We start from the raw sequence: 27,404 nt of genomic DNA, 5'->3' as shown, positions 1-27,404 counted from the left end.
TAAAATTCCCCTATCTGCCAAATGCTTCAAAAATTTCATCAAAAATACCTCTTGAACCTGATGTAATTCATCTGTCTATCTGGATATCAATTAGAAATCGTACTCTGCACTCTTTGTCTCTCCTACCTCTTTTACCCCTTAAACTGTTAATGCTGATTTAAAGGTAAATGTTGTGAAATACAAAAATTTGAAACCATGTGAACCTAAATTTGGTTCCATTAAAACTGGAAGAATTATCAAAATTTTCAATCCATATTTTATCTCAATTCAAGAACATTTGTAACTAGTGCAATATAGAAGAACAAAAGGCACAATACCATGACTAGAACAATACACAAATAACCCGTACATAGGAGAGAGGAGCTTACAATGACGTTTTGGTTCAACCTGGGCCATTTACAAAGTCCAAGTCGGACCAAAATGTTATCCTAAGTTCCTATCTCTTGTGTGCAGGTTATCTGTGAGTACAGTGTAGGTTTATTATACCTTTTATCCCTATGTATACAAAGTATGCCTTGACTGACTGTAATTAACATCTATAATACCTACTGTAACTTGTTTAACTGACCTAGCTAACATAGAAACTCATTTACTATTTTTTTTTTTCAACAAGTCGGTTGTCTCCCACCGAGGCAGGGTGACCCAAAAAAAGAAAGAAAATCCCCAAAAAGAAAATACTTTCATCATCATTCAACACTTTCACCACACTCACACATTATCACTGCTTTTGCAGAGGTGCTCAGAATACAACAGTTTAGAAGCATATAAGTATAAAGATACACAACATATCCCTCCAAACTGCCAATATCCCAAACCCCTCCTTTAAAGTGCAGGCATTGTACTTCCCATTTCCAGGACTCAAGTCCGACTATATGAAAATAACCGGTTTCCCTGAATCCCTTCACTAAATATTACCCTGCTCACACTCCAACAGATCGTCAGGTCCCAAGTATCATTCGTCTCCATTCACTCCTATCTAACACGCTCATGCACGCTTGCTGGAAGTCCAAGCCCCTCGCCCACAAAACCTCCTTTACCCCCTCTTTCCAACCCTTTCGAGGACGACCCCTACCCCTCTTTCCTTCCCCTATAGATTTATATGCTTTCCATGTCATTCTACTTTGATCCATTCTCTCTAAATGACCAAACCACCTCAACAACCCCTCTTCTGCCCTCTGACTAATGCTTTTATTAACTCCACACCTTCTCCTAATTTCCACACTCCGAATTTTCTGCATAATATTTACACCACACATTGCCCTTAGACAGGACATCTCCACTGCCTCCAACCGTCTCCTCGCTGCTGCATTTACCACCCAAGCTTCACATCCATATAAGAGTGTTGGTACTACTATACTTTCATACATTCCCGTCTTTGCCTCCATAGATAACGTTTTTTGACTCCACATATACCTCAACACACCACTCACCTTTTTTCCCTCATCAATTCTATGATTAACCTCATCCTTCATAAATCCATCCGCCGACATGTCAACTCCCAAGTATCTGAAAACATTCACTTCTTCCATACACCTCCTCTCCAATTTGATATCCAATTTTTCTTTATCTAAATCATTTGATACCCTCATCACCTTACTCTTTTCTATGTTCACTTTCAACTTTCTACCTTTACACACATTCTCAAACTCATCCACTAACCTTTGCAATTTTTCTTTAGAATCTCCCATAAGCACAGTATCATCAGCAAAAAGTAACTGTGTCAATTTCCATTTTTAATTTGATTCCCCATAATTTAATCCCACCCCTCTCCCGAACACCCTAGCATTTACTTCTTTTACAACCCCATCTATAAATATATTAAACAACCATGGTGAGATTACACATCCCTGTCTAAGACCTACTTTTACCGGGAAGTATTCTCCCTCTCTTCTACACATCCTAACCTGAGCCTCACTATCCTCATAAAAGCTCTTTACAGCATTTAGTAACTTACCACCTATTCCATAAACTTGCAACATCTGCCACATTGCTCCTCTATCCACTCTATCATATGCCTTTTCTAAATCCATAAATGCAATAAAAACTTCCCTACCTTTATCTAAATACTGTTCACATATATGCTTCAATGTAAACACTTGATCTACACATCCCCGACCCACTCTGAAGCCTCCTTGCTCATCCGCAATTCTACATTCTGTCTTACCTCTAATTCTTTCAATTATAACTCTACCGTATACTTTTCCTGGTATACTCAGTAAACTTATTCCTCTATAATTTTTACAATCTCTTTTGTCCCCTTTCCCTTTATATAAAGGGACTATACATGCTCTCCGCCAATCCCTAGGTACCTTCCCCTCTTTCATACATTTATTAAACAAAAGTACCAACCACTCCAACACTATATCCCCCCCTGCTTTTAACATTTCTGTCATGATCCCATCAGTTCCAGCTGCTTTACCCCCTTTCATTCTACGTAATGCCTCACGTACCTCCACCACACTTACATTCTGCTCTTCTTCACTCCTAAAAGATGGTATACCTCCCTGGCCAGTGCATGAAATTACCGCCTCCCTTTCTTCCTCAACATTTAAAAGTTCCTCAAAATATTCTCGCCATCTACCTAATACCTCCCTCTCCCCATCTACTAACTCCCCTACTCTGTTTTTAACGGACAAATCCATACTTTCCCTAGGCTTTCTTAACTTGTTTAACTCACTCCAAAATTTTTTCTTATTTTCATTAAAATTTCTTGACAGTGCCTCTCCCACTCTTTCATCTGCTCTCCTTTTGCACTCTCTCACCACTCTCTTCACCTTTCTTTTACTCTCCATATACTCTGCTCTTCTTATAACACTTCTGCTTTGTAAAAACCTCTCGTAAGCTACCTTTTTCTCTTTTATCACACCCTTTACTTCATCATTCCACCAATCACTCCTCTTTCCTCCTGCCCCCACCCTCCTATAACCACAAACTTCTGCCCCACATTCTAATACTGCATTTTTAAAACTATTCCAACCCTCTTCAACCCCCCCACTACTCATCTTTGCACTAGCCCACCTTTCTGCCAATAGTCGCTTATATCTCGCCCGAACTTCATTTACTATTGTCATCAATTATTTTATATTTACTTAACAATCTTAGCTTTCTATTTTGTTCTTATTATTTTTTCTTAATTTTAAGTCCTAATGATAAGTCACAGTTTTAGCATATCTGAAATGATTTTCACAGTAAGTGACCTTCCAAATAGCTTGTACATTTTTATAGTTATTATAAATACTTGTATTTGCAACTACTGTAAGCTTTTTTGGAACTAAAATTCATTTTTATTTTATTTTCATCAGCATATTTTAAACACATACTTCAACTAGAGGAACATCAGTGGCTACATGTGGCTTTAAGTAGACCATGACTGCTTTTACTATATGTGACAATGTATATGCACTTGTGCTATGTTGATATTTGAGCTTTAACCCATAAACGGTCCAAGCAGCTCTACATTCACATGTGTAGTGCTATAAAAGTAGATCTACGTTTTTTTTTACATATTTTCAAATATAACAAAAAAAACGTAGATCAAAGTTTTTTTATACATTTTCAAATGTAAAAAAACAAAAAGAAGATCTACTTTTTTTTACATACTTTCAAATGTTGAAAAAACGTATATATACATTTGGACCGTTTACGTGTTAAAGTTTTGAAGGTGGTTAGTAACTGCAATGGAAAAGTTCTCAATGAATCGTCCTTCTATGAATGTGGCAAAGTGCACTGGATAAAGAAAATTACTGTTTAGTAAAATAAAACAACAAATTACAATAAAAATAATAAACAACACTGGATTGTTTTCAAGAATCAATGCTTACTTCCTTTGACTCGACATTCTATGTCCTTTGGCTTGGAGCACAGTGTGGAATACTTGGACTGTAATTCAGGCAAGTGCTCAAATTCACCGAGAGAACTGGGAGTCGATTCACTCATCCATGAGCTCCAACATTCGTATGGTGGCTAATTTAAAAATTATGATAAAGTTTCAAAACCTCTTAAAAAAATATGCACATAAATAATTTTTTAAATTTTAGTTGTGGACATACCATCACTTTCATATAACACTGATGATATACCAGCAGTCAATATCTTCACTTTTATATAGAACTGATGATATACCACCTGTTAATAACTTACTGTTTCAGGAGTTGGTGCAAGTGTGGTGCAAAAGTCCTTACATCTCAGGAAGTTGTTGACACACTGGCAGGCTTCACAATCACTTATCCTCAGTACTCGACCAGGCTGAACATGTCAAATTATTACATATTAGGAAAAATCACAAAACTGACGAAAGTATGTGATAACCAATAACTCAAAAATCTTTTTCCCCAAGAACTTGCAAACAATGAATGAATTAAAGAATATAAGGGCAGTAATTTATAAATTAAAAATTAATAAAAGTAATGAATTGTTTTAAAAATAGACAGATTTACACTCTGTAACTTTTTTTTACTCAATAACTCATGCTCTTCTTAGCTCATTAACTCACACACTTCTTAACTCACTCACACTCTCTTTGTCATATTCCCTCACTAACTCAAACATTCTCAAACTAACACTCACACTTGAGTCTCTCTGAAGTTTAATAAATTTATATTTCTTCCTCAAATGCACACTGATGGTGTATGTGTAAGGCATCCAGTCTAATTCAGCTTCAAAATTTCAATATCTGTGCATGGCCACTAGGGCCAGATTTTTGGAACTATTGGCATGCGCAGGTACCCCATGATTAAAGTTGTCAAACTCACTCCCAGCATCTTGGAATAATAATAATAAATTTATTTCTTTTCTGCAGTATACAGGTAACGTTGTTTACATGTAATAAAATATTGTTAGATACAGAAGAAAGCCACTAGCATGTGGTGCCCTTAGTGGCACCGCATGTTTTAAATACTGAAAAAGGTGCCTCCTAATTTGATGATGGAAGAGAGTGAAATTCAAGTGTTTAGGTGTAGATTTTACCATTTTATGTTTAAAATAGTGCAAATTTTTTATATTTTATCATGTTAAATAAAGGATGGTGACAGTGTTTCTTTGTTTGTTTGGGTCACCTGCCTTGGTGGCAGACAGCCAACGAGTTGAAAAAAAAAATTCAGTTTAGCTCTTCTGAATGGCTTGAGTTTTTAACCCTTAAACTGTCCAAACGTAGATCTACGTTTGAACAGTTTAGGGGTTAAAGGTTTATGCATCTTATGGCCAGGATACCTGGAGAGAGTTCCGGGGGTCAACGCCCCCGTGGCCCGGTCTGTGACCAGGCCTCCTGGTGGATCAGAGCCTGATCAACCAGGCTGTTGCTGCTGGCTGCACACAAACCAACATACGAGCCACAGCCCGGCCGGTCAGGAACCGACTTTAGGTGCTTGTCCAGTGCCAGCTTGCAGACTGCCAAGGTGTTATGGGGCTATAGGACCCAACATGTATTTATAAGTAACAGTTACTCTGGAATACCTAATTATATTGAATTGATGGGGACTTTGCTCTAAATGTCAGAAGGACTGATCAACCTTATGACTGAGAGGCAGCTGGGTCAAGCCTATTTTTCTCAATATAATAGGTTATACTATAGACACATAAACACACAATTTAAATAAGTAGTTTATAAAGTTGTATTTCCTTTTGTAAAAGTAAAATTAAGGTGTGGTAGAATTGTGGTAACTGGAGAATTGTGCTTGGCAACAGTCTTTTGTTTTGGTGGGAGGAGCTTAGCCTCTCTCTCTCTCTCCCTCTCACTGACTCTCTCTCTCTCTGTGGCTGACCTTCAACCTGGCAGGATCTCTGGGTCCTTCTCCTATCTTTTGGGGCATCATGTGTGCTCCAGGGGTGAGTTTTTATAATTTAAGTTTTGGTCACCATACCCAGGGCGACTAAAGTGTGTCAAAACACTGGTTAGCCCAGAGTTATGTCAGGAAGAGTGAAGGACAAGAGTTGTTGCAACACACCATGTGGAGCACAGGCATGGAGTGTGTAGATTTTGTTTTGAAAATGGAGGCTGTGATTGTATATTCTGTACATATCTATTGAGAATACAGTTATATTTTTATAGTAGTAGTTTACATAACCTGTGAAGAGGGCTGGTGAAAGGGTATCAGAGACACTCAAGATGATCAGCCATGATGTAAGTATTACCCCTAGACAAATAAGGTCATTAAGTAAAAGCTACCCCACACTAGAACATGTAGTGAGAACTTTACTATCCAAGAAATAAGGGAAACCAACGTAACATGGGAGCTTGACCGGGAGAGTTATTTGACTGCTAAAATAACTCAAAACATTCTTTGAACTATATGTGCTGGTATGGGGTAATAACAGTTGCATGTTTCTGGTAGAAGATTTACCAAGGTGGGTCAGTGGAAGTGTTGTTTTCATATATTAGTTTACAGGTTGTTTTTCTCCTAAGGTGGGAGAAAGGTTGAGTAACACATTTTTTGTTGTGGTTATGGTAAGTGCTATGTGCATAGTTTACATTCAATTTGTGTTATTTTATGTGCCTGTGGGAAAACTTTGTCCACTGATACTGTAAGAGGGAAGCAAGTGTTTAAAGATAAAACTATGTCAGAAGATGAGTCTTCAGATTTTTTTAGGCTTCAGGGAAGAAGGTAATAATTCATCAGTAAACATGCCTGTTAACAGTGAACATGAGGGATCACCTACTCCAGGTGATATGGAAATGGAGAGAATGAGACTGAAATTAGCTGTACTAGAGGCTGAAATGAAATTAATGAAAGCTAAGGAGGAAGAACGTCAAAGGTTAGGAGGTTCAGAACAAGAGCCTGAGCAGTACTTTAACATAACTAAAGCTGCAAATTTTGTCCCTAAGTTTACAGAGAGTGACCCAGATAGATATTTTTCTTTTTTTGAGAAGACTGCTTTGGAGCAAGGATGGCCCAAACAGAAGTGGGCTACCCTAGTTCGCACACAACTTGTGGGTAAAGGATTCCAGAGAGTAGAGACTCTGGAGGGGCAAGATTTTTCTGATTATGATAAGATTAAAGAGGAAGTATTGCTTGCATACCAAATGATACCTGAGAAATATAGACAAAAGTTCAGGAATCAAAAATTTCAGGATGGGCAGACCTTAACTGAGTTTGGGAATGAGAAACTGTTCCTTTTTAAGAAATGGGTTTGTTCTAAAGGAGTTAATAAAGACTATAACAAATTAGTAGATCTGATGGTTCATGAGGAATTGTACAATACAATCCCTGTTGACCTCAGAGAATATTTGGAGGACAAAAACCCAGAAAATCTTTCAGAAGCACTGGATCTAGGTGACCGATTCTTGGCTCGCAGGGAATTGGTAAGTAAAAACAGTCATGCTCCTGAAAATTTCCCCACTCGCTCTAAATCTTATCCCAAGTCCTATGGTCATAAAGGTAAGTGGGACAAGAATTTTCAGGGACAAATGAAGGCTGAGGCACCCTCTAAAATAGAAAGAAAAGGTAAGTCAGCTGGAGCTCAAAGTTTACCTAGACAATCAGATAATGTTTCAGGTCCTCGAGTAAACAGTACCAGTCCTACACCAAATGGTAAAAATACCTTTAAGAGTTTTATCTGTTACTACTGTAACAAAACTGGACACACTCAAAAGTTTTGCTGGTCAAGGCGGCGAGATCAGGAAAGGGAGGAACCACCCCAGAGGACTCTAACTGCAGAGATACATCCAGTTGCCTGCATTAGGTCTTCAAGGCAAGGTGAGGAGGAACCTTTGGATCTAGACCCCAGGATGTGTATATTTTCTAGTAGGTCCACAGTTGGTTTGCAAAAGAATGTAGGCAGAGTTGAGAACATATTGTCCTTGAGAGATGGATGTAGCACCTACTCTTTGCTACGTGCTGGAGTGCTACCAGTGTCTAAGGATACCTATACTGGGGTAGATATATTGTTGAAGGGTATTACGGGTTCAACCATAAGGACACCGGTACACAAATTATGGGTAGAATCTACATACCAAGTTGGCTATCTCCCTGTAGGTATCTCAGATGAAATTCCCTTCAAAGGGGTCGACCTCTTATTAGGGAATAATGTTATGGGTCTGTTAGACAGTGAGGAACAACTAGGTTGGGGGAAACCAAATCCCAAATGTTGGGAGGAAATGGCTAGGAAAACCCTGCCAGACCTTCTCCCTGATGGTTCCACCATGAGAAGTATGGCTCATGATCATGCTACCAACAGTCTTCATGATATTTCTCATGAGGATGGTGAAGGCTTAAGTTTGGTAACTCCGCTTTCTGATGTTGAACTGCAGTCAACTGAAGAAAAGGATGTTCCAGCCAGAGCTGAGCATGATTGGAGAATGGATCAGTTAAATAGTGTGAGAGAGGCTGCACCTGCTAGGGTGCAATTAATTTCTGTGCAGGAAAATGTCGCTGTTGCTGAGGAAGAGATTTTACAGTTAAATAAGTGTTTTCATTTCAGGGAGGAAACTCTTACAAAGAATTCACCTCTGTTTGCAGTATCGATGGAAGGAGAACAAGGGTATTGTCCCCAGATGGTGATGTCCAAGGTTTCCAGGCATTTCTTCTGGTCTCAGCTGCGGGAGACTGTCAGAGAGTATATTGAGACCTGTCATGTCTTTCAATTTATAGGGAAACCTAGTCGAAGTATTAACCCTGTTCCCCTTCAGGCTATTTCAGCACCAGGTGAACTCTTCAGCAAGCTGGTAGTAGATGTACTTGGTCCATTCCCAAGGACCAAACTGGGAAATGATTATTTACTCACAAATATTTGCTCCACTACCAGGTACCTGGAAGCAGTCCCTCTACATAAGATAAATGCTCATGTAGTCTTAAGGGTTTTGATGAAGTTCTTTTTTCATGTTGGTTTTCCTCAAGCAGCACAAACAGATCAAGGGCCTAACTTTACCTCTAAGTCTTTTAGAAATGTTTTGAAGGGACTAAAAGTAGAGCCTCAGTGTTCAACTGTGTATCACTCTCCATCTAAAGGGGAAATAGAGAAATTACATCAAACCCTCAAGACAATGATGCAAGCCTATGGTATAGACAATACTAACAACTGGGATGAGATGATCCCTTTCTTTGTATTTGCTGAGTGGGGAAGCACTCTGGAATCTCAGAGCTATTGGCTTGGGGATGATGGTGATGCTCCCCCCTCGGAGCTTTTTCTCAGTTTCAGATACTGTTTGGCTCGTATGAGGTGGATGGTACCAGTGAACGTGCCCATCAACCAGACCAGGATGATGTGGGACCATAATATGGACCATGATACTCTGGAGGCTGGAGAGGAAGTGCTGATACTGGAGCCAATTCATGTGAAAATCTGTATAGCAAGTTGCTGTGAGCTGAACATGTTGTGGGGGAAGTTCCCAGGGGTTAGATATAAAACCCACACCCCCAAGCAAGAAAAGAATGAGTATAGTGTACACAATAACCGGTTAAAGGGTTTGAAGTTATGTCAAAAATTCAGAGAGACCAATGTTTTAATGGAATGTAAAGGGCTGCAAAACAATAATCTGTATGAAATACCAAAAGTGTATTTAAGAAATAACATGTGTGTAAAAGATTTTGGGAAATGCATGCTTGGTTTTAATGAGAAAAATGTTGGAGAGTTGGCTCAGCCACCTTGGAACTTTATAAAAGTTTGGGATGTCAGTAATGGGGAAAAGTTGAAACTCCATGAAGAAATTGTTAAGGAAGCTGAGCCAATTCAACAATTTTTGTGTGGGAAAAATCTGTATGAAAAATTGGAGATGGAGGAAGAAGTGAAATTCTTCCAACGCCAGTTTGTAGTGCTTAGTGAGAGTCAGTGGGCATTCCCATGCTTCATGGTTCCCAAATTAGATGGCACCCTGGGCATAAACACTGACTACCACAAAGTACATTTAACAACTAAGGTTTACAGGGTTAGAAAGATTGATACTTATGCACTAAAAGATGCAAACATTTTAAATAAGCTAAAACATGGAAGATGTGATTTCCATGGTCTGTGTTCCAGTACCATTTTAATGTGTGTAATGCAAATTGTGTTCATTGTGTGCTTAAAATTTGTGTGCGAGATGGAACGTGATGGTATCTGTGTAAACTTAATGTATCCAACCTGGGTGCAAAGAGATGTCTTTGGTGTTGTTGTTGCACTGCGAGAGGTTGCAGAACTGTTACTATCAATGAGCAACCTTCTAAATTTAAATGTCAACATTTTACCACAGGAAAGAATTTTCATTTTGGGGCTGGCTATTCAGCATTTGTACATGTCTCAGGATCTCTTCATCCTGTTCCTGTGTATAGTGACTAAAATCAGACTCTTAGAATGGGCTTTGTTCCTACAGCCTTTTAATTTGGAAGTCAAATATATAAAAGGCTCAGAGAATGTGGTTGCTGATGCTCTCTCTAGATGTTTCATGTAGATGCATGGTGCGTACTTTGTACATAGTGTTTGTCTTGTGCTGACCTTGTTGTTTTTGCAGTGGTGGACTCTCGGCGAGCCTGAGTACTCTCTACCAGCCATCTGACTGTGAAGGAGTCGAGTCAGAGCCAAAAGTGTGACGAGGGTCAGGGTGTACGTAAATGTGAGTTGAGGCAGTGGTTGACAACCTTCGGTAACATGAGACGTTCAGGAAGGTATGTGATGTTGTGTCTTGGTGTGCTCTATATACTAAACGGCCCGACGATTTGCCTTTGTGGTCCCTTGGACCCCTCCATGTTCTATGTCAGCCTCCTCTTCATAAGTTTGGAGGATCTGTGTGGAGTGGGACCTCGGAAGATGGGCTTGAGTGCCTGACCATGTTAAGGATCGTGAGTGTTGACTGGAAGTCTCACTGTTTGGTTTGGCCACCAAGTGAGAGACACCTTGACATGTTTTGTGAAGTTTCCTGCCTGGTGTACGCCTGACTGCTCTGGGTTTGGCTCTACTCTCGTCTCCTGATCAGGAAGATGCCACCCTGGAGTACCAGTTGCTTGCTGGATTACCGCAGCAGAGGCACAGGCCTGTTGGTGCGGGCTTTCACAGTAGGCATTGTGTGCAATTTTTGCATTGTAATGTGTATTGTTTAAAAGTCACTAAAATTGTAAATAGTTACACACTTGAGTATATGGGTATGGTTAAAATGCTTTTCTAAAAAATTCTGCAATCTGTTGTAAATAACAGTAAAGTGAAGAGTAGTTATGGTGCTAGGAAATATGTAGCATTTCTAGTAGTCTTGTTTACCGCCTTCAGACTTAAGCAATATACTTTTTACTAGCCGTATCCTGAGGGACACGGCTAGCTTTTGTGAGACTTCGTCTGGAGGTGGGGGTGTTATGGGGCTATAGGACCCAACATGTATTTATAAGTAACAGTTACTCTGGAATACCTAATTATATTGAATTGATGGGGACTTTGCTCTAAATGTCAGAAGGACTGATCAACCTTATGACTGGGTCAAGCCTATTTTTCTCAATATAATAGGTTATACTATAGACACATAAACACACAATTTAAATAAGTAGTTTATAAAGTTGTATTTCCTTTTGTAAAAGTAAAATTAAGGTGTGGTAGAATTGTGGTAACTGGAGAATTGTGCTTGGCAACAGTCTTTTGTTTTGGTGGGTGGAGCTTAGCCTCTCTCTCTCTCTCCCTCTCACTGACTCTCTCTCTCTCTGTGGCTGACCTTCAACCTGGCAGGATCTCTGGGTCCTTCTCCTATCTTTTGGGGCATCATGTGTGCTCCAGGGGTGAGTTTTTATAATTTAAGTTTTGGTCACCATACCCAGGGCGACTAAAGTGTGTCAAAACACTGGTTAGCCCAGAGTTATGTCAGGAAGAGTGAAGGACAAGAGTTGTTGCAACACACCATGTGGAGCACAGGCATGGAGTGTGTAGATTTTGTTTTGAAAATGGAGGCTGTGATTGTATATTCTGTACATATCTATTGAGAATACAGTTATATTTTTATAGTAGTAGTTTACATAACCTGTGAAGAGGGCTGGTGAAAGGGTATCAGAGACACTCAAGATGATCAGCCATGATGTAAGTATTACCCCTAGACAAATAAGGCCATTAAGTAAAAGCTACCCCACACTAGAACATGTAGTGAGAACTTTACTATCCAAGAAATAAGGGAAACCAACGTAACACAAGGGTCTGTTGGTAATCCCCCTTACGTATGCTGGGAGGCAGTTGAACAGTCTCGGGCCCCTGACATTTATTGTATGGTCTCTTAACGTGCTAGTGACACCCCTGCTTTTCACTGGGGGGATGTTGCATCGTCTGCCAAGTCTTTTGCTTTCGTAGTGAGTGATTTTCGTGTGCAAGTTCGGAACTAGTCCCTCTAGGATTTTCCAGGTGTATATAATCATGTATCTCTCCCGCCTGCGTTCCAGAGAATACAGGTTTGGGAACCTCAAGCGCTCCCAGTAATTGAGGTGTTTTATCTCCGTTATGCGCGCCGTGAAGGTTCTCTGTACATTTTCTAGGTCAGCAATTTCACCTGCCTTGAAAGGTGCTGTTAGTGTGCAGCAATATTCCAGCCTAGATAGAACAAGTGACCTGAAGAGTGTCATCATGGGCTTGGCCTCCCTAGTTTTGAAGGTTCTCATTATCCATCCTGTCATTTTTCTAGCAGATGCGATTGATACAATGTTATGGTCCTTGAAGGTGAGATCCTCCAACATGATCACTCCCAGGTCTTTGACGTTGGTGTTTCGCTCTATTTTGTGGCCAGAATTTGTTTTGTACTCTGATGAAGATTTAAATTCCTCGTGTTTACCATATCTGAGTAATTGAAATTTCTCATCGTTGAACTTCATATTGTTTTCTGCAGCCCACTGAAAGATTTGGTTGATGTCCGCCTGGAGCCTTGCAGTGTCTGCAATGGAAGACACTGTCATGCAGATTCGGGTGTCATCTGCAAAGGAAGACACGGTGCTGTGGCTGATATCCTTGTCTATGTCGGATATGAGGATGAGGAACAAGATGGGAGCGAGTACTGTGCTTTGTGGAACAGAGCTTTTCACCGTAGCTGCCTTGGACTTTACTCTGTTGACGACTACTCTCTGTTTTGTTAGTGAGGAAATTATAGATCCATCGACCGACTTTTCCTGTTATTCCTTTAGCACGCATTTTGTGCGCTATTACGCCATGGTCACACTTGTCGAAGGCTTTTGCAAAGTCTGTATATATTACATCTGCATTCTTTTTGTCTTCTAGTGCATTTAGGACCTTGTCGTAGTGATCCAATAGTTGAGACAGACAGGAGCGACCAGTTCTAAACCCATGTTGCCCTGGGTTGTGTAACTGATGGGTTTCTAGATGGGTGGTGATCTTGCTTCTTAGGACCCTTTCAAAGATTTTTATGATATGGGATGTTAGTGCTATTGGTCTGTAGTTCTTTGCTGTTGCTTTACTGCCCCCTTTGTGGAGTGGGGCTATGTCTGTTGTTTTTAGTAACTGTGGGACGACTCCCGTGTCCATGCTCCCTCTCCATAGGATGGAAAAGGCTTGTGATAGGGGCTTCTTGCAGTTCTTGATGAACACGGAGTTCCATGAGTCTGGCCCTGGGGCAGAGTGCATGGGCATGTCGTTTATCGCCTGTTCGAAGTCATTTGGCATCAGGATAACATCGGATAGGCTTGTGTTAATCAAATTTTGTGGCTCTCTCATAAAAAATTCATTTTGATCTTCGACTCTCAGTCTGGTTAGCGGCTTGCTAAAAACTGAGTCATATTGGGACTTGAGTAGCTCACTCATTTCCTTGCTGTCATCTGTGTAGGACCCATCTTGTTTAAGTAGGGGCCCAATACTCGACGTTGTTCTTGACTTTGATTTGGCATAGGAGAAGAAATACTTTGGGTTTCTTTCGATTTCATTTATGGCTTTTAGTTCTTCCCGCGATTCCTGACTCCTATGAGATTCCTTTAGCTTAAGTTCGATGCTTGCTATTTCTCTGACCAGTGTCTCCCTATGCATTTCAGATATATTGACTTCTTTTAGCCGCTCTGTTATTCTTTTCCGTCGCCTGTAAAGGGAGCGCCTGTCTCTTTCTATTTTACATCTACTCCTCCTTTTTCTTAGAGGAATAAGCCTTGTGCATACATCAAGTGCCACCAAGTTAATCTGTTCTAGGCATAAGTTGGGGTCTGTGTTGCTTAGTATATCTTCCCAGCTTATATCGGTTAGGACTTGGTTTACTTGGTCCCACTTAATGTTTTTGTTATTGAAGTTGAATTTGGTGAATGCTCCCTCGTGACTAGTCTCATTATGTCGGTCTGGGGCTCCACGCATACATGTCTGAACCTCAATTATGTTGTGATCTGAGTATATTGTTTTTGATATGGTGACATTTCTTATCAGATCATCATTGTTAGTGAAGATGAGGTCTAGTGTATTCTCCAGTCTAGTAGGCTCTATTATTTGCTGGTTTAAATTGAATTTTGTGCAGATTTTTAAAAGCTCATGTGAGTGTGAATTTTCATCAGAGCTGCCTCCTGGTGTTATTACTGCAACAATATTATTTGCTATATTCCTCCATTTCAGGTGCCTTAAGTTGAAATCCCCCAGGAGCAAGATGCTGGGTGCAGGAGCTGGAAGATTTTCCAGACAGTGGTCAATTTTTAACAGCTGTTCCTGGAATTGCTGGGATGTTGCATCCGGAGGCTTGTAGACTACCACAATGACTAGGTTTTGGTTCTCGACCTTTAGTGCTAAAACTTCCACTACATCATTTGAGGCATTAAGCTGTTCTGTGCAAACAAGTGACTCTGCAATGTACAGGCCAACCCCTCCCCCCCCTTTTGCCTGTTCACTGTCACATCTGTATAGGTTGTAACCTGGGATCCATATTTCGTTGTCCAAGTGATCCTTTATGTGGGTCTCAGTGAAAGCCGCGAACATTGCCTTTGCCTCTGCAAGCAGTCCACGGATGAAAGGTATTTTTTTGTTTGTTGCTGGCTTTAGACCCTGTATATTTGCAAAGAAGAATGTCATCGGACTGGTGGTATTGTTGGTACTGGGGGGGATTTTTTTTCCGGCATTAGTATCTGTATCTGTTGGTTTGGAGTGGAGGCCATCGACTGTGGTTCCACTCCAGGAATGACTGGATTTGGTGTACGATTTCTGCCATTTCCTGCCAGTTTTTTTTCCTTCCTGGCACTAAAAAACCTCTCCCTCTTGAGTGGCTGTGGCTACCCAGGTTTTCCCATGGCCTGGATGTTTTGTATCTTTTTGTCCCCTTTAGATGGTGTGCCTGGCAATTTAAGTTATAGCACAGTCTTTCCTGTACTGAAGAGGTACACAGTCCAGGGTGAAAAAGCTTACAGGAATTGAGTTTGCATTTTCCTGTTGTCATATGGGCATGGCATTTTCTAGGGTGGTCATAGTTGTACGTCCCGTCTGTTTTTCCAGATATCCCATGCCTGCAGATACCAAGTGCATAGTATGTGCACAGGCTTGGTTTCCATTTGCCTTGGGTTTCTGTGACTGTATTCCCTGTAGGTGCATGTTTCCCTGTCTTATTCCTATCCTCCCTAGCACCAACAATGGAGCTCCCACCAGTTGTTTTTGGTAATATATCCTCACTATTGCTAGTGGAGTCCTCTTGTTTGCTATTTCCTGTGGTATTTCTAGTTTGCAATATTGGTTTTATCTTATCTTTGACTACACTTGTTTCCCTACTATGGCTCCTGTCCCCTATGAGGTCATTTATGTGTATTCCTTCCTGCGTATAATTCCTGACTACCTGGACAATATCTCCAGCTTCACCATTACTGTCTCCCAGGACAGCACCTCCAGCTTCACCATTACTGTCTCCCAGGACAGCACTATCAGCCCCACATTTACTGACTACCAGGACATCACCTCCAGCCTTACAGTTTCTGACTACATGGCCAGTACCATTCACCCCAGACTTTTTATGTTCCCATCTGTTGTAGAAAGCTTCCAGGTTGTCTATGAAAGCAGCTTTGATGTTATCCTCTTTTAATACCCTTGTGATTTTAGTCCACAGATTTATCTCATTTGGGCATACCCAAAAACACTTCCCTGTTTTAATACTGCTTGTAGATAGTTCTTGGATATCTGCACAAGGGGCGTGACACCAATTTCCACAAAAAATAACAATTTATCCATGTGGAAGCCCATTTGTTTGATTGACCACAGACTACACAGAGCTTCATAATGATTTGAATGGTTGATACACTGTAATTCTACTAGCAACCTCTTGAATATTCTATTAATAACCTCCTTAAATGAAGCTCTAGCTATTTGTATTTCTATTTCTAACTGTACTTGTATATTGGACAGCTTACCGTGTACGTTCCCGATTTATATTTATTGTTTGTGTTTGATAAGGGCGCCTACAACCCCATCCGTTTACAGTCTGCTTTATTGTCCAACGAATCCGTTTGAAACCAGTCAAGGGTTCGGACCAGTCAAGGGTTCGGACCAGTCGAGGGTTCGGACCAGTTGATCTGATCTGATCAGCGGGTCACTTATTTAAAACATACTGGTCGGTGATTTGGGCTAACACATGAAGGATCTACTGGAAATTATCTACCCGAGTAATATGTGATTTGATTGATACAAAAGTATAACTTGCGTGTTGAAGAAACCGGTGATTTCTGGCAGCTCCTACAATGACGAACGGTCGAGCCTCAACCCTTGTTTATCAATCGCTGTATCTAGCTTTTCTAGTTTTTTTTCGTCTCCACCACAATAAATGCTATATTATCACTATAGTTGACTGGTGGAAATTTTGGAGGAAGGACGCTTTTTCTGTAGTAATAATTGCTTCTCGTTGTGTATATTGCGACCGCTGGTAACTACAGGTTATATGAGTTATATGATAAGTGTTCATTAAATTTTTTTTGTGTGCATGCAAATTTGTGGTACATAAAAAATTAGTTAAACTTGGAATTATTGGAATCTGTGCCATAACTGAGGAATAACTCATTTAATAGGCTTTAAATTTTCACCAATGGTGTGGTTAACAACACACACAGGACATGCTGTTATTGGGTGGCACAAGTCCCAATTTGCTAGTTTTACTGAATAAATCATGAAATTCATTTATATTCAATTACTAAAAAATGCTTTTTCTGACTGGCTCCAAAATATTAACTTTAGTCTGAGTGAACTGCAAAATTTAAATTTTAACAAAATTGTTAAAAAACTTGAAACCTTTCGAATCAGATCAATTACTGGAGAATGCCTTTTCTGATCAGCTTCAAACTTTCACCGGAGGGCTTATTAAAAGAAAACTTGGCATTCACACTGAGCTGTGTTCCATGTAATAACTAAAGACTGCCTTTTCTGATCGGCTTCAAACCCTAAACACTGGTGTATCTTAGGTTGAAGCATTTTTGTATTGATTTTGGTGTCAACTGGACCGTAGAGAATTTGAAACAATATAAATGAAAAACAAAATTTAAAAAAGTAAAAATTCACAAATTTAACCCTTAAACTGTCCAAACATAGATCAACGTTTTTTCAACATTTGAAAGTACGTAAAAAACGTAGATCTTCCTTTTGTTTTTTTACTTTTGAAAATGTGTAAAAAAAACTCTGATCTACATTTTTTTTTGTTATACAGTGGACCCCCAGTTAACGATATTTTTTCACTCCAGAAGTATGTTCAGGTGCCAGTACTGACCGAATTTGTTCCCATAAGGAATATTGTGAAGTAGATTAGTCCATTTCAGACACCCAAACATACACGTACAAACGCACTTAAATAAATACATTTACATAATTGGTCGCATTCGGAGGTGATCGTTATGCGGGGGTCCACTGTATTTGAAAATATGTAAAAAACGTAGATCTACTTTTGGAGCACTACGCATGTGAACATAGATCTGTTTGGACAGTTTAAGGGTTAAATGTTTTTTAAATTTAAACACAAAAAAGTGTTTACATGTGAACTATGAAAATAAAGTAAAAACTGCAAGCAAAACATTTACAAGGAAACCATGATTAATTTCAGACACAAACAAAGAATCACCAACTATCATATTTAATCAAATCAAAATTTTCATTTCTCTGCACAGTATACAATGTGTAGTTTACATGTAATAAAATACTGCTAAGCACAAAGAAAGCCACTAGCATACATGAGCATTTCAGGCAGACTAATACTAATGTGTTGAAATACAGTGGTACCTCGGGTTACGAACAGCTCAAAACTCGAATAATTATGTAAGTGTATTTAAGTAAGTGCTTTTGTAAGTGTATTTTTGGGGGTCTGAAACAGACTAATCTAATTTACATTATTTCTTATGGGAACAAATTCATTCGGTATCAGCACTCGAACAGCCTTCTGGAACAAAAAAAAGTTTGCATCTCGAGGTACCACTGTATACCATAATAACAATAAATGATTACCGGTGCAGACGTTCCATTAGGAAAGTGGCAGTTACAGTCTTGGAGAGCAACACATGTTGTCTTGTCCCTCAAGTAGAGATTTCCTGGACAGGCTACATTTGACTGATTATCCACACAGGCTGGGGCATACTGCTCATCATGCTGAAACACGGAGGTTATCACCAATTGAGAAACCAAAAATACAACACAAACAGATATTAAAAAACCAGAAATAAAACAAATAGCTATTGAGAAACCAGAAATAAAACACAAACAGCTACTGAGAAACCAGAAATAAAATACAAATAGCTATAACACTAAACTACATAATACATGTACTGTATACAAATTAATCAGACATACTCTTGAGAGTTTCCTTCTTAATCTTGTGTATAATAAATCATCTGAATTAGTTATGCAAAAATATAGTATTGCAGTTTAACATGGCCATTTCTAACCAAGGCAGAGACATCCAAAGAGACACATTCACCATCATTCACTCTCCAGCTTCCTTCTCATAAGGGCAGACATCATAGTAGAACATTACAATAATTCAGATGTCCCTCCGAACAGCAAATATCCCAGCCCCTCCTTTAGAATGTAGGCATTGTACTTCACACCTTCATAACTCCATTCCAGCTATCCAGTTTCCCTGAATCCCTTCACAAAATATTACCCTGCTCACACTCCAACATGTCCCAAAATCCATTTGCCTCCATTCCTAACACACTCACACATGCCTGCTGGATGTCTAAGCCCCTTGCACACAGTACCCCATAGATGTCATGCAGCACCTGGGGATGTGGAAGGCATTCAGACTTGATTCAAGAAATTAGAGCACAGATCCAATTAGATTAAGAGCCCCTCATCATCATCGTCTTCAAGGAGCCTCCCTGGAGGGGAATATAAGCAGCAGAAGTTCATAGAATAGTTTAGAAGGATTTGTAAAAGAAGAAACATGAAAATATTAAAAGGCTTAATATACCAACAGAATCTAAATTATGAAAAATAATATCATGGACCATAACAATACGAAACTAATGCACTACTTGTCTGCCCTGTCAGTCTGTCCACGGGAGTATGTCTTTTTGTTTTGTCGAGTCTGCACTAGGTAGAGTAATATAAAATCAAAATTTACTTCCTTTATCTTCTACAAAAGTGTAATCTGTTGTTTTACCATACATATACCCCTCTGCTGTTGCAAGTAATAGCGGTAGTACAGGCAGAGGCGGTCACAACGTATGGCATTTTGCACGTATCGTTGGCCTGGAGGACACACTAAAATGGAAAGACAGAACAATGATCATTAGCAAAATAATTCATTCTTTTCATTTTACTACTGGGAAATATGATTAACATAATATGCTTCATGACAAGTACTGTTTTAATCAAGTAAATATATAGTACTGTGCAGATGTTGCAGAATCATGTACAAAAATGAGTGAGAGACCACATACACACCTACACTTTCTACTTTCTCCCCTTTCAAGAAAAAGTGCCTTAATGATGGTGAAGGGATCTTGATCCAAGGAACTGGAGCTGTCAATCCCTTCCTAACAAAACCCTGACTTCTCCCAATTCCCTTATCGGTTCAACACTGCCCCCAAAATTATAATGATAAAAACCTACTTTCTCTACAGTAAGGACCAAGTGTTTCTTCACTTTATACAAATATTAATATTATTATTATAGGTCTGAGTTCGAATCTCTTCCAGAATGGCTGGAAAACATTAGGGATGTGTTTCCATTAGACAACTGCTGTCCTGTCCCTCTTCACCCATCAGTTTAAAATGGGTACCTGGGTGTTAGTCTCCTGTTGTGGGTCACATCCTGGGACAAAACTGACCTAATTTGCCCAAAATGCTCAGCATAACAAGGGGCTTTCTATATAGTAGTATGTCACTGATGTCAGCTAGGCTTGTATACAATGTATACATGCACTTGTAGTAAATAAATATATTATATATTTAGAGGGAAGCACTAAACCCACTGATTTGAAATTCTAGCCTCATATGTCACCCAATTTATTCCTATACAGCCGAAATCTTCAAAGTCAATTCCTTTTTTATCTTGTTCACATCTCAGTAACAGAGAGTGAGAGTGAGAGAGAGAGAGTGAGAGTGAGAGACAGTGGGGAGAGGGGTGGGGAGGTGAGGTGAGAGGTGAAAGGGGGTGATTGAGGAGGAGTGAGGTGATTGAGAGTGGAGGTGAGGAAGATGAGGAGGAAGAGTGAGAGGGGTGAGGAGGAGTGAGAGAAGGGGTGAGGAAGAGAGAGAGGGGTGAGTGAGGGAGGAGAGAGAGGGAGGGAGGGTGGAGAGAGAGGGGGTGAGAGGAGTGAGGTGAGGGAGTGAGAGGTGAGGGAAGGTGGAGGAGAGGGAGAGAGAGGAGAGAGAGTGAGAGAGGGGTGAGGGGTGAGGGAGGAGAGGAGGGAGTGAGGGGGGAGGGGAGGAGGTGGTGAGGGGTGAGGGGTGAGGGGTGAGGGAGGGGGAGGTGAGTGGGAGGGGGTGGGGAGGGAGGTGAAGGAGGTGAGGAGGGGTGAGGTGAGTGGGGAGGGGGGTGGTGAGGGGAGGGGGTGAGGGGGGAGGTGAGGTGAGAGTGAGTGAGGTGAGGAGGGAGTGAGGGTGGGAGAGGGAGTGAGAGGGGGAGGGGTGAGGGGGAGTGGGAGGGAGGAGGAGGGGTGAAGGGAGGGGAGGGGTGGGAGTGAGGGGTGAGGGGTGAGGGGTGAGGTGAAGGAGGGGAGAGAGTGGGGAGGAGGGTGAGGGGAGAGGGGGAGGAGGTGAGAGGGTGAGGAGAGGAGGTGAGAGGAGGGGGAGGAGAGGGGAGAGAGGAGAGGGAGGAGGAGAGAGAGGGAGGGTGAGGAGAGTGAGGGAGGGGGAGATGTGGAGGTGAGAGGTGGGGGGGGTGGGGAGAGGTGAGGAGAGGGGAGAGAGAGGGAGAGAGGTGAGGGAGGAGAGGGGGGAGAGAGGTGAGAGAGGGGGTGAGAGGGGGTGAGAGAGAGGAGGAGAGAGAGAGAGAGAGGAGGAGAGAGGGAGAGGAGAGAGAGGGAGAGAGAGGGAGAGAGAGAGAGAGAGAGAGAGTTGTGTGTGTGTACTCACCATTTGTACTCACCTATTTGTGGTTGCAGGGTCGATTCACAGCCCCTGGCCCGCCTCTTCGCTGATTGCTACTAGGTCCTTCTCTCCCTGCCCCATGAGCCCCTATCATACCTCGCTTAAAACTATGTATGGTTCCTCTCCACTCACGTCACTTTCAGGCTATTCCAAGGCCTGACTACTCTATGACTGAAGAAATTCTTCCTAACATCCCTTTGATTCATCTGAGTCTCAACTCCAATTGTGACCTCTGCACTGTGTCCCTTCTCTGAACATCCCGTCTGTCCACCTTGCCTATTCCGCGCAGCATTTTATATGTCAAGGCACATACCCTCTGACCTCCTGTTCTCCAAGGCATATGTCGTCAGGCCGATTTTCCTCAACCTTTCTTCATATGGGGACAACCCGTAGTTCTGGGGACTAGTCTTGTTGCAAACCTTGCACTTTCTAATTTCTGACGTGCTTGACTAGGTGTGGATTCCAACTGCGCGCGTATACTCCAGTGGCGGGTACATGAAATGGTATACAGAGTCTTAAATGAATCCTTACTGAGGCATCGGAACCATCCGGTAGGCTTTCTGCTATGGCGCCCGTATGCTGCAGCAGCTATCTGATTTCTGATGCACCCAGGAAATATGCTCGGTAAGTTATACTCACCTCAGATCTTCCCTTGAGTGAGGTTTGCAGTCTGGCCATCTAACGTTATACTGTGTCTGCGGTCTTTGCCCTCCCAATCTTCATGACTTTGCATTTGGCAGGGTTAAATTCAAGGAGTTAGTTGCTGACCAGGCTTGTAGCCCGTCCAGGTCTCTTTGTAGTCTTGCTCTGATCTCATCCGATTTGATTCTTTCTCATTAATCTCTGTGATCATCTGCAACAAGGACAATTTCTGAGTCTATCCTTCCGTTATGTCATTCACATATACTCAAAACAGCACAGGTCCTAGGACTGACTCCCTGTAAATCCCCGCTTGTCAAGCAGGCGCCCCACTCTGACACCTCGTCGCTGCACTCATGACTCGTTGTTGCCTCCCTGTCAGGTATTCTCTGATCCATTGCAGTGCCTTTCCTGTTATGTGTGTGCCTGATCCTCTAGCTTTTGCAGTAACCTTCTTGTAAGAGGAATCAGGTCAAGGCCTTTGCAGTCCAAAAATATGCAGTCGATCCACCCCTCTCTCTCTTGTCTCACTTCTGTCACCTTGTCATAAAACTCTAGTAGGTTTGTCATAAAACTCTAGTAGGTTTGTGACACAGGATTTTCCTTCCCTGAACCCATGCTGGTTGTCAATTATACACTTGTTTCTTTCCACCACTCTCCTCCTGATGATCTTCTCCATGACCTTGCATACTATACACGTTAGTGATACAGGTCTGTAGTTTAGTGCCTCATGTCTGTCTCCCTTTTTAAAAATTGGGACTACATTTGCCATTTTCCATACCTCAGGGAGTTGCCCAGTTTCAAATGATGTGTTGAAGATCTTTGTTAATGGCCTGCAATATCTCTCCTCCTCTTTAAGGGACCTATGGAGAGATGTTGTCTGATCCTTAACGCTCTCTTTGAGGTGCCGGGAAAGTCCAGATAGCAGCTTCTTCACCTCCTCCTTGCTATATGTACCTCTACACTTGCTGGTGTGCTCTGTTCTGATTTCCTGGAGTCCTACTGCTTTCCACTGTAAATACCTCTTTAAATCTTGTGTTGAGCTCCTGACATACCTCTGGTCGCTTCTTGTGAATTCCCCATCACTCCTTCCTCAGTCTGATTACCTGTCCTTGACTGTTGTTTCCTGATGTGGTTGTACAACAGCTTCAGGTCAGTCTTTACTTTTGGATGCTATGTCATTTTCATACTGTCTCTGGAGCCTCCCTTCTTTTTTCCTCCTTCTTATCTGTGCATATTCGCTTGGCCCTTCTGCCACCCCCTTTATTTTCCTAAGTTCTCTGTCTTCTGTACCTTTTCCATTCTCTAGTACACCTAGTTTTTGCCTCCTTACACCTTTGGGTGAAACCATGACCTGTTCTGTTCTTCCCATTAATTCTATTTCCTTGGGAACAAACCTCCTCTGCCTCCTGCATTTTGGTTGCCACATAGTCCATTTCTTGAGACTGGTTTTCCTGCCAGTTCCTCCCACTGAATGACTCCATGGGAAGTTCTCATGCCTGAGTAGTCTCCCCTTTTGTAGTTTGGTTTTCCCAGCCTATTCTGCCACTCCACTCTGGAGCCAATTATGTAGTCGTGAAGCATTGCAGAACCACATGATCACTAGCTCCCAGGGGCCTTTCATACATGATACCTCTGATGTTCAACTACCTCAAGGTGAATACAAGATCCAGTCTTGCTGGTTCATCCCCTCCTCCCTCTCTGGTAGTGTCTCAAACATGTTGATGCATGAGGTTCTCCAGTACCACATCCATCATCTTGGCTCTCCATGTTTCAGGACACCCATGTAAGTTCTGTATTTTCCAGTCAATCCCCTGTGATTGAAAATCACCCATAACTAGTAACTTTGCTCCCCATGTGTGCTCCTGGCTACCTTGGCTAGTGTGTCGAGATCAATGCCTGTTGCTCTCATCGATTCTCTCTTTGGCCTCCTGCAACTTGTGAGTATTGTACATTACTGCAATTATCACCTTTACATGTCCTCAGACTTCTGGATTGTCTTACTTAAGTAGTCCTTTCTCGCCTGTGTCATCCATTCCTTCCATTTTCTCAAACCCCACTGGTTTTTAATGAGCAGTGCACCCTCCTCCTCTCTCCTCCTCTGTCTTTCCTGGAGGATTTGATATCCGGATGGAAAGATTGGAATCTGTTATTATTCTGGTGAGTTTTGTTTCTGTGAGGGCATACGCCTGGGGATGTCTCCTTGATTCTTTCGTACACCTCATACTTGTTTGTTATTCCATCTGCATTTGTATACCACACTTAACTTTTCTTTCTAAGACTGTGGTCTGGGAGGTATATTGGGGTTGGGGGAAGGAGACCTGTAAGGAAACTATGTGGGTTGTTGCTGTGGGGGTGGAGTTTGTAATGTAGTGGTGGGGGCATTTGATGTGGTGATGTAGTGTTTTGATTTAGGAGTGTTTGGTTGCACTGGGGCTGACCTGTCAGAGGCTTCTATAGGAAGTTGTGAGGGAGGCTGGCTTGATCTTCTTCCTGGGTCTGGGATCTCCTGTCTGTCTTCTCCATCCCCCCTCTTCCTCCTCTTTGCCCATCTCTCCTGTTTCTGGCCTTCCCTTTATTCACCACAGATATTAATTTTCCTGTAGCTGCATGTCCTTTAATCAAGGCTTTCCTGCAGGATCCTGTTCCAGTCGCTCTGCCTTGAATACTTTCACTGGCAGGGTTCTTTTTACAAACTCCCCCTATTCTCCGAAAAATTTTCCAGCTGGCCGTCGTTTTCTCCTATTATTGCTTATGATGCTTTCAATTGCTTTTCTTCCTTGTTTTCTGCTTCATATGTTTCCCCTTCAACTTCCTGGAGCTCATACACAAAGACTGACCTCACCCTTTCATCTCCCACTGCATAATCCCCTGTGTATCCTCATTTAATTTGGTGTGTGTGTGTGTGTGTGTACCACCTAGTTGTACCACCTGGGTTGAGGGTTGGGCGGGGTCGATCTGAGCTCCTGGCCCCGCGCCTTCACTGATCGCCATTGTGTCACTCTCTGCGCCGTGAGCTTTATCATACCTCTGCTGAAAGCCATGTACATGGATCCTGCCTACTACATCGCCCAAACGTGTGTGTGTATGTGTGTATGTGTATGTGTATGTGTGTATGTGTGTGTATGTGTGTGTATGTGTGTGTGTGTGTATGTGTGTGTATGTGTGTATGTGTGTATGTGTGTGTGTTAGTTACTATTTTGTCCTAGGTACATGCCTTCCATTGGGGACACTGAAATTGCTGTATGTGCATGCTTGTATGTGTGCATGTGTGTATTTGTGTGTGCATTTGTGTGTGTGTGTGTGTGTGTGTGTGGTGTGTGTAGTGTGTGTACTCACTCTATTTGTACTCACCTATTTGTGGTTGTAGGCCGAGTCCTAGCTCCTGGCCCCGCTTCACCGGTTGCTACTAGATCCTCTCTCCTCGGGCCCATGAGCTGATAACATCTGAGTAACTGTAGCAGGCCCTGCTCACCCATGACATTATTTAGGCTATCTGACTTGCTTTGCGCTGTAGCACTCCTATGGATTAGAGAAACACTGATTTATCTCTTGACTACTTGTGCTGCTTAATCTAATTTGCGGCTTATTTGGTAGCATTCCTAATTACACTAACCCTAACTGATTTTGATTCATCTGACAAGAAAAGATTTTTATATCGCTATCATGTCTCCCGACCTCTCCTGTCTCCAGTGTCGCCAGGCCATTTCCTCTTAATCTTTCTTCATAGACATTCCCCAGCTCTGAACCAACCTTGTTGCAAACCTTGTACTTTCTCTAGTTTCGACGTGTTTTATCAAGCGCGGTTCCAAACAGGCGCTGCACATCTGGCGTATGGGCCTGACATAACGCATAGTGTCTTTGAAATTGATTCCTTACTAAGTGTGTCGAATGTTGTTCTCAGGTCTGCCAGGCGCCCATGCAGCAGTTATCTGATTGATGTGTGCTTCGAGACATGCTCTGCGTCATACTCACCCCAAAGATCTTTCTCCTGGAGTGCGAGGTTTCCAGTCTTCGGCCACCTAGCCTATACTCTGTCTGGTGGTCTTCTGTGCTCTTCCTATCTTTCATGACTTTGCATTTGCAGGATTAAATTGAGAAGCCATTTGCTGGACCAGGTGTCCAGTCTGTCCAGGTCTCTTTGAAGTCCTGCCTGGTCCTCATCAGATTTAATTCTCCTCATTAACTTCACATCATCTGCAAACAGGGACACTTCTGAGTCTAACCCTCTGTCATGTCGCTCACATATACCAAAAATAGCACTGGTCCTAGGGACTGACTCCTGTGGGACTCACAGGCAGGTGCCTACTGTGATACATCACTTACGTACTCATGACTGTTGCCTCCCTGTCAGGTATTCTCTGATCCAGAAAGTCTTCCTATATACAAACATGCTCTAGCTTCTGGGCACTCAATCTCTCTCTTGTGAGGAACTGTGTCAAAGGCCTTCTCTTGGCAGTCCAAGAAGATGGTAATCAACCCAATTCCCTCTCTCTCTCTTTGTCCTTACTTCCATTATTTTATCATAAAACCTGTGAAGGTTTGTGACACAGGATTTGCTCCGTGGAATCTGCGGTTGGTTGGCATTTATACCCTGTTCCGTTTCCAGGTGCTCCACCACTCCTCCTGGATAATCTTCATACTCTTGCATACTATACACGCTGCCAATGACACAGGTTCATAGTTTAGTGCCTCTTCTTTTCTGTCTCCTTTTTGGAAAATGGGAACTACATTTGCCGTCTTCCATACCTCAGTAGTTGCCCAGTTTCCAGGGATGTGTTGAAGATTGTGGTAAGTGGTACGTTATTAACATATCTGCTCTCTCTATGGACCCATGAGAGATGTTGTCCGGTCCTGTTGCCTTTGAGGTATCGATGTCCCTTAGCAGTTTTTCCACCTCATCTGTATGTATGCCGCTCCAAATACTTGTTGGTGTATTCCTGTTGGTGTCCTATCTGGTCTGTCCTCAGAGTCCTTCCTGTCTCTACTGTAAATACTTCCCTAAAATCTCGTGTTGAGCTCCTGCCATACCTCTGGATCAAGCTTTCTGTGAGTTCTCCACCTTCTTTTCTCAGCTTTATCACCTGTCCTTGGGACTGTTGTCTTCCTCCCAATGGGCTATACAGCAGTTTCCGGGGTCAGATTTGACTTTCGATGCTATGTCGCTTTTATACTGTCGCTGGGCCCCTCCTATCTGCGCATACTGCTTTCTGGCTCTTCTCTACTAATCTCCTTGTTTTCCTGGGTCCTATGCCTCCTGTGTACCTTTCCATTCCTGTTGTGACTTAGTTTTGCCTCCTACACCTGCAAACCAAGGACCTGCTTTGGCCCTCCTATTATTTCTGTTTCCTTGGGAACAAAACTTTCCTC

At 41.9% G+C, this 27,404-nt stretch overlaps 1 protein-coding gene across 1 annotated transcript in view; it reads right to left on the bottom strand.

Annotated features, from left to right (window-relative positions):
* The window catches only part of LOC128697360 (hemocytin), a 444,623-nt gene that overhangs the window by 274,417 nt on the left and 142,802 nt on the right, over nucleotides 1-27,404 (bottom strand). Inside the window, exons 41-44 of the mRNA XM_070093851.1 lie at nucleotides 19,463-19,563; nucleotides 18,307-18,447; nucleotides 4,141-4,245; nucleotides 3,822-3,963 (exon numbers count right to left, since the gene is read on the bottom strand). Coding sequence (XP_069949952.1) covers nucleotides 3,822-3,963; nucleotides 4,141-4,245; nucleotides 18,307-18,447; nucleotides 19,463-19,563 — 489 coding nt within the window. The remainder of the gene's footprint in view (nucleotides 1-3,821; nucleotides 3,964-4,140; nucleotides 4,246-18,306; nucleotides 18,448-19,462; nucleotides 19,564-27,404) is intronic.

This window comes from Cherax quadricarinatus, chromosome 44 (assembly GCF_038502225.1).
Source record: "Cherax quadricarinatus isolate ZL_2023a chromosome 44, ASM3850222v1, whole genome shotgun sequence".
In the NCBI taxonomy this organism is placed as follows: Eukaryota; Metazoa; Arthropoda; class Malacostraca; order Decapoda; family Parastacidae; genus Cherax; species Cherax quadricarinatus.
Note: the sequence above shows the minus strand (reverse complement) of the source record. Positions and strands in the feature narration are given on the sequence as shown.